This window comes from Simochromis diagramma, unplaced genomic scaffold (genome assembly GCF_900408965.1).
Source record: "Simochromis diagramma unplaced genomic scaffold, fSimDia1.1 OVJJ01000565.1, whole genome shotgun sequence".
Lineage (NCBI taxonomy): Eukaryota > Metazoa > Chordata > Actinopteri > Cichliformes > Cichlidae > Simochromis > Simochromis diagramma.
Window position 1 is genome coordinate 2,126,929 of NW_024387304.1, and position 7,582 is coordinate 2,134,510.

The 7,582-nt window shown below is 43.0% G+C and overlaps 2 protein-coding genes across 4 annotated transcripts; one reads left to right on the top strand and one right to left on the bottom strand.

The window, feature by feature from the left end:
* The first annotated feature begins 159 nt into the window (after positions 1-159).
* cunh6orf120 (chromosome unknown C6orf120 homolog) lies at positions 160-5,897 on the top strand. Of its 3 annotated transcripts, none has more exons than XM_040004326.1 (2): positions 160-271; positions 3,610-5,897. In XM_040004326.1, exon 2 carries the CDS (start codon positions 3,644-3,646, stop codon positions 4,199-4,201), a length of 558 nt encoding a protein of 185 aa, XP_039860260.1. In that variant the 5' UTR covers positions 160-271; positions 3,610-3,643; the 3' UTR covers positions 4,202-5,897. The 3 variants fall into 3 exon arrangements, with proteins under 3 accessions (XP_039860260.1, XP_039860262.1, XP_039860261.1); XM_040004328.1 differs by lacking the exon at positions 160-271 and adding an exon at positions 328-454; XM_040004327.1 differs by lacking the exon at positions 160-271 and adding an exon at positions 566-1,015.
* Positions 5,898-6,623: 726 nt separating this feature from the next.
* mrpl21 (mitochondrial ribosomal protein L21) lies at positions 6,624-7,499 on the bottom strand. Its single transcript, XM_040004325.1, has one exon. The coding sequence runs from the start codon at positions 7,451-7,453 to the stop codon at positions 6,866-6,868; it is 588 nt and encodes a 195-aa protein (XP_039860259.1). The 5' UTR covers positions 7,454-7,499; the 3' UTR covers positions 6,624-6,865.
* Positions 7,500-7,582: the final 83 nt, after the last annotated feature.

A 7,582-nucleotide genomic window follows, 5' to 3' on the forward strand; every position in this document is an offset into this window, starting at 1 on the left:
CAGCTGAGTCCCAGTTTAAAGAGAAAAAAAAGGTTCGCTGTCTAGGACTAAATCCATGTGTGGAAACGGGCCCATTTTGAACCTGTGCATTTGCCACATTTTCTAAAAAATACTTGATGGAGCTTTTTTGGCTACTGATGAGCGTCACCTTCACAACGGCCGGTAGGTGGCGTGAGTGCGCGCTTTGCTGTTTGTGTAGCTGAAGGAAAAGGAAATGATGAAGTGAACTTTGCTGCTCAGTTGAAGATGCTGCTCAGGAAATGACAGCTGTGTAAGTAAACTAAGTGCACTGTTAACTGATCCATGAATATCTTTATATTAATCTATTCGTAACTTGATCTTTAGGCCTCCAGCTTATGTAAACTCCTGAACGTGTTTGGCTAAAGCTAAACAGGCTACGTGCAACGGTAGCTGCGTGATAGCTAGCTGCTTTAAGAACTTGCTAACCTGTTCAGTAAGTCAAGTAGCAATGTGTTTTTGTGGACTGTTTCTGAATGATACAGTTGGAGGTAACTGGCATAGTCTTTAACAGTACGTCTGTTTTCATTAAAACATTTTTACTGCTGGGGTTGTACAGGTTGAAACTGCTATTCTTAGCTGTTAGCGACGTAGCATGCGGCAGGTTCAGGTTCAGCCGTTACAAAAAGCTCTTTGTTTAATTTATCAGACGTATTAATGTCAAAATCCCTGAAACCTTTTAAGGCTGCCCCCTCCCAGTCTTGGTGTTTATTTGTTAATAAAAATGTAGTTAATGGTTAAAGTTGGTTGATTGGTGTCAGAGGTGAAATGGGGAGCAGGTGGTTATTTTTAACCGTGCCGAGAGGCTCTCAATCGAAAACTCTCCGACTTCTTTAGTCATGTTTCACTGAGCTGTGAGGAGGCGGCAGACGGTTACCGCGTTACTTTCTCCGTATGTTTCTCCCGAGTATATTCAGTTTTTGGCACCAAAACTACAGGCGTCCTTTCTGTTCTGGAAACCAGTTTGTCATGTCTTTTAATGAATGGAAGAACTGAGGTGGGTTGACCGGCATGCTTTGCTGTCGTGTTTTTGTAGTTTGGACTTCTCATAGTCATTCTATAGTCTTTATTTTTGTTTTATGCGTAGCAATTGTATTTTACGTGTACACTACCTCACATCGGGTGTTAGGTTGTACTTTAATGGATAATTGTTTGTCTTACACATTTTTCCTGAAATCAGCAAATCCCATAAAAATGGCAAACATTCCTTAATTAATCTCGCTAACAGCTGTGGATTTATCTTGTCCGTGTATTCGATGAATCTCCTTTAATAGGACAGTGGTGGAATAACAAAGTGAATATTTGCTGTGATGGCTCTGTTACAGTAGGTAACTTATTAACTGTACATAATAAAATGAGATGAAGCAGACTGTGTATTGTTAGATACGCTTCGACGGGCTTTGTAGTGTAGGACTAATTGATTATTTGCTTTGCCTAAAAACAGGTTAGGGTGATGGGATGTCAGTAAGAACCTGCAAAACGTTCAGGGCCAGAAACATGTTAATCAATCTACATGTTGTATTAAATGGAAAGTGACTACTGAGTAACATCCTGCTAACAAAATGAGACGTTTCCTGTCAAACAAACCATGTAATGATTAACTTTGACACCCTGCACCACAAGATGGTATTTTTAAAACGTCTGGAAGGCAGCTATTTTTTTTCCCATAAGTGCTATTAAAAACCTAAGATTTTAGTCACACCTAACTTATTCTTAAAACTCTAACAACTAAAAGAGATGTGAATAACTGTGTACAAGGGTTATCAGAATATGGCTGTTGACTTATTAACTATCAAAAATTTAGGTCCTAGCCTTATATTATGTAAAAATACAATGCTTTTGACATATCTTTACTTATTCAAGTGGGACATTTTTGGGGGGCTAAATCAACCTTCCTCTTTATTTTGTTTATCCAGTTTGGGGTTGCAGGGGCGGGGGGCTATCCCAATTGTTATGGAGCAAAGCAAAAGGTATACCGTGGACAGGTTGCCAGTCTGTCGAAGGGCCAGCACTTAAGACAATCTGTTAGCCTGACAAGCCTGTCTTTGGACTTTGGGAGGAAGATGGAGCATCCCAGAGAGAACCCATACAGACGCAGGAAGAACATGCAAAAGCCACACAGAACAACCAAGGCAGGATTTTAACTCGGGACATTGTTCCTGTGAGGAGACGGTTCTAACCACTGCATTGCAACCTGCATTTCATTAATGTTTTCTCTGTTTAATAATTGCTCAGTCCATGCTTTCTTGTCAGCCAAGGTGGTTCCCAAATCCTGCTTCCTGTCTCATTTCAAAAATGGTGTGGCAAGATGGCAGCTGGTGGTGTTGAAGCACAGGCCCCGTGCTCTCAGTGTGATGGTTAGCCTAGCGCCTATCCTTGGCTTCACTGACAGTCCTCGGCTATTTTATATGCAAAGAGACGCTTTCCTTGTTGCCCAGGCTTCAAACATTATGGGATTGTGGGAAAACAACTTTCCAATATCTCTCCCTGAAACTGAAATATTGGTGTGTTTGCAATGTAGGCAATTTTGGGGTGCTTCTTTATTATTTTGGTGCTTATTTGGACTTTTTTTAAGTACTGTGGGCTTCCCATTGTAATACACATTATTAAATTGACAAGCACGGAGTACGTGAGTTCCCTTCAGGAGTGTGCTTGACCTTTCCACTTACAGAGTTTGAGATAACTGGGTTCAAGGGGTATTGAGTTAGTGAATTCCTGAATCCAGATGGGGGTTTGACCCAGTAACCATGTTTTATTTTGTTGCCAGAGAACACTCTGGCTTGCAAGCCAAGGAAAGAACAAAAAACCTGAATCATGGGCAGTCCCCTACAACTTCACCACTGTACCACCTTTGGCTGATTTAGCTGTAAAGGCAGCTTTCATCATGGCGGAGAAATGACTGTAACATAGAGCTGAGCTAAACATCCCATTGTGCCAGCAGTTGTCGTATTCAGGCTTTTGAAGCAGGCAGTTTTCTGTGTGGTAACCTTATTACAGAACTGCAATCATAATGTGTTTTACTTGACTAAATTGTGTGATGGATACAACTTTTCTGTTTTGGGCTTTATATGTATGTGTGTGTGAGAAGCCTTACTTGACACTGACTTACAGACACTGTGATTCTACATATTTTAATGTATGTTTTTCTCTTTTTTTGAATTTCGTGACTCAGGCAGCTGTTTAAATGGCACACATCTCCAGCTTATGCGTCCACTTTTTGCTTCCCTATCCTTTCAAAACTAACTAATGGGGGCTCTCTTTTATGATGCTTTGTGGTCTCACTTCCCCCTCCCCATTTTGCTAATGGGTAAATCAGTTAACCCATGCATAAAGCACTGTTGATCTCTTCCCGCTGAGCCTACATTAAAACTGCCTTTATTCAGTCAGTTTCTGCTGCCTGCCTATTGAAGACGGTTTGTATAGCTCCTCTCTGTTCAGCTCCCCTCTGCTGCTGATTTACAAACAGCTGGCTGTGACAGCAGTTGGAGTTGGTTGTACTGACTTCTGTAGTTCTGAGCAGCAGTTTAGCCTTTGCCTCTGTTTGAATGTAGCCTCCTGATCTGTGTGTTGTTCATTTTTTTTTCTTCTCAGGCTGTCTGATGACTGACTGACAGATGCCTTCACCATGAAGCTGAGTTGCAGCGCGCTGGTCGTCGCCCTCCTGCTGTCCCAGGCCAGAAGCTTCCTGAGCCCCTCAGAGGATGACAGCTTCCCTGAAGAATGGGTGCTGCTCCATGTGGTTCAGGGCCACATTGGGGCCGGAAACTACAGCTACCTACGCCTCAACCACGACGGCAGAATCATCCTCCACATGCAAAGCCTCAAGGGAGACGCAGACCTGTACGTGTCAGATAAAACCCTGCACCCGAGCTTCGACACCTACAAGCTGCAATCAGCCACCTGCGGACAAGATGTGGTGGTGGTCCCCGGGGACTTCACAAGGCCTGTGGGCATCGGCATTTATGGCCACCCGTCTCACCAGGAGAGTGAGTTTGAAATGCGAGTGTTCTACGATCAGACTGTGTCCCAAGACCCATTTGATAAGGGCTCTTACAACTCAGAAGGTGTACATAAGGAAAAGAAATCTGCTCATGCTACAGAGGACGACTTCCAGGAGGAAGAGTCCATCTTTTGGACTATTCTGATCGGACTTCTGAAGATTATACTTGAGATTTTGTTTTGAAAATCACTGTTCATTGCTGTGACAGCAGGAGGATATTCTGCCATGGTACATTAGATTCCTTTCATTTTGTGAGGGTGAAAAAAATGTTGCACCAAACCCCAGGGAGATTTCTGACATTTAAACAATCAAACCTACAGACTTGGTAAACAGCAAAGTCAGATTTACAGCACGGAATTCACCAGCGAAGCCTGACCAGTCAGAAAATGTTTCACAAAGTGTATTTGGTTTTAGCTACACTAAAAGAACACAAGGGAACTTGTTCTGGAGTCTTGAAAGGTATATATGGAATAAGAAGTTTCTTTATGCACATAAGTCAGTCGCTAGAACCATTCTTCCTTTTCCATTGCCCAAAGTCATAAAATTATTAAAAATATCAAAGAGAAACTGCAGTGAAGACACACAGGTTCTAAATTTGAGCTGCTTTGAGGCTTCAGCACTTTGGGATACTCCCATGCTATGCTTCAAAGAGAAAGTGTTAACTCTTATACTGTCACACTTGGGAGAGACATCGAAATGCTTCCTTTATTTCATGCCTCCACACGTCTGGTCGGTCTGATCTTGTAAAATGTTCTTAGAATTTCTGTTTTTAGGAAGTTACAAAGCATTGTTTATCACAGCAATCAGAAGCAGGGTTCCCGACACAGTGTTATTCCCACCGTGTAGGAAAAATGATGGTGTGTGTGCAGGATTCTTAGGGGGAGTTTGTGAACTAAATTAACTCGATGGTTAATAGCAGTTTGCAGGATCTTTACTTCAGCTGCTACTTTGAAGCTGTATAATCTCTTCTTTTAAACTTAATTTTACCCAAAGCAAAGTTTTCTGTTTGATTATAATTAGTTTTTTTCCCCCCACATTCGCACATGCAGCAGACTTTGGAAAATGAGAGAACCTCTGTGTGTTTTTGTTTTTTTTCCTCGGTGCACAGAGGATCTTTGTCCAAAACTGCCAAACTGTGCCCAACACCATAACCAACAGTATCACAAAGTTTTGAGGCCTAATTTTCACTTAATGCCACTGTTAAGTTAAATGCGTATGTGCTGCTCTGGTGTGGTTACATTGTCCGACTTGACCAGCTGTCACTAATTCTTATACCATGATCTATATGTCTAGTCTTTGTGCACAGATTCAAACCGTAGGTCAAAAACTGGCTGGGCTTCACCTCTCTGACGAGTGATCTTTCAGCTAAGCAGCTTCTCCTAAAATCCACCACACTTGACTTCCAAGCTAATAATACTTATTTGATTAGTGTTAAACCAAACCCCTTAATTTGAAGTCTACTGAGGTCACACTGTGCACAGGGTTGTTTCCTTATTGCTCAAAGGTGGAGGGATCACGTTAAATGCATCCAAAGTCATCGGTTAGCCTCGTAGTAGCTTCAGCTTAACATTTCTTTCTACAAGACGACTACAATTTGTGCACATTCAAAGTGTAGTCAAAGCTGGTGTAGAGCTGCAGGAGTGACACAGTAAGGTTTACCAACATTTGTTGTTTCCTTTCTGTATCAAGATTGAAATGATAAACTAGCCCCCTCAGCCTGTGAATGAATGAACACCACCTGTCTGTCTTAACACAGCTCAGCACCATGTGAGTTCTGTGGTCAAATATACTGAGCAATACAGTCAATTTGAGAACAGAACAGATTTTCCTTAAAGCAGATCATTCAAAGTTTTTTTGCTGTTTAAGGATATGTTTCATTGATTTGGACTCACACAGGGAACATGTGTTTGTGATGAGATTTCTACCAATCTGTTAACATGAGTAGCAGCATTGTATTTAGTTTGATCGCTCACTTTTGTTGTTTTTGCCTGTTGGACAAACTCCTCATTTAAACATCACCTCCAGCGCTGGAGTTCAGTTCTGAGTAGAACTTTGTTACCCTCTGAGCAGAAATGTTCAACAGTGCCTTCAGATCGATCCTCTGAACATCTGTGGAGCTTTCTTGTTCCCAGAGGCGATCTAGTCAGGTTTCACAATAAAATTAGAAATTGTTTTAAAAACTTGTCACAGTGACTGTGTTTCTTAAGTCATTTAAACATTTTTTTATTTATTCTAACTTTTACATCAGAAATGCCAGTAATTGTTTTATAGCATAAGCTACTTTAACATAGGTACACAGTCCAGTGTTGCATATCACCTCAGGTTGGCAACCCTGCATTTAGGGGACTGGTTTTATTAAATTAAATGTTTATGTATCAGCTGAGTCTCAAAAGGATGACATAGGTTCACAGACATTCTGGTCAGTGTGGGCAGACCCACTTTATCTTCTCTCTATAAATCACGATCTAGGCTAACGGTGGACTTACTCTGGTTATTCTGTGGGTCCTTGAGGAAATAGAGGGGATTTCCCCCCATTGCAGCTACACTAACTTCAACCCTTTGTAAAGTTTTGTGTTGTAAACTCAGATTTAATCCAAACGCTCAGTACATGTTGGAAACAAAGCTTTAATACATCTCCTCACAGGTCTGCACTATATATTTACAGGAGTACAAACCAGTGAACAGCTGCTCAGCGTATTACTCAAATGTTCAGCTCCTCGTTTCAAACCAGTCAGAGTCATGAGCATATAAGCTGACCGCCACAAGTTTGTTTACATGTTTGAAACCAATAAGAAAAAATAAACCGCGGGTCAGAGAGTAGAGTCTCCCAGTCCTGTGTCATCAGCTTCATGTGAGTCTAGGGGCCAGCTCGATGCCGTTGATCCTTAGCACCGTCTGCGGCTGGATAATGATCCTTTTGCGCTGGAACCGGTGTCTCTTCCAGAAACGCATGTGGACTTTGGGCCAGGACTCTGTCTTTTCGATTACGGTGGCCTCGACTCTGACCAGCTCCTTCCCCAGAAGAGGCCTACCAATCAGGGTGAAGTCCTCAGCTCCAACCAAAAGCACCTTCTCCATGCGGATACGCTCCCCGCACTCCGCCTCGATGTGGTTCTCGATCAGGATCAAGTCTTCACCGGTGACCTTCCACTGGCGTCCGGCGAAGTGCACCACCGCGAAGAGCCGGCCGAAGTCCCGAAGGTTGATCCGCTGGTTTACGGTGCTCACCACAGCAGCGTGTCGGCTCTGCTCTTCTTCCGCCGAGTACGGGCTCGGCTGCTCCGGCCACGGAGGCCTGGAGAGCGAGGTCCAGGGCATCAAGTCTCCACTAGCAGAGCTCTGTGTTCGGATGGCAGCGGGGGACAGGACATGGTGTCTGGGTAGTAACGTTCTGCATGTCCTCCACAATCCGGCGTACGCCATGCTCGCCGACATCTTGACAGGAAGTCGCCTGGTTCCAACTGCGCAAGCGTCACGTTACAGTCACCTGACACTTCTGCCTTCAAAAGCATCCTTTAAAAACTGGAAAAAGGAAACTTTTCTGGCCCAGAGACAAACATAGCT

Coding starts and splice junctions, on each gene's coding strand:
- cunh6orf120 (XM_040004326.1), top strand. CDS start 3,644: ATGAAGCTGAGTTGCAGCGCGCTGGTCGTCGCCCTCCTGCTGTCCCAG.
- mrpl21 (XM_040004325.1), bottom strand. CDS start 7,453: ATGTCGGCGAGCATGGCGTACGCCGGATTGTGGAGGACATGCAGAACG.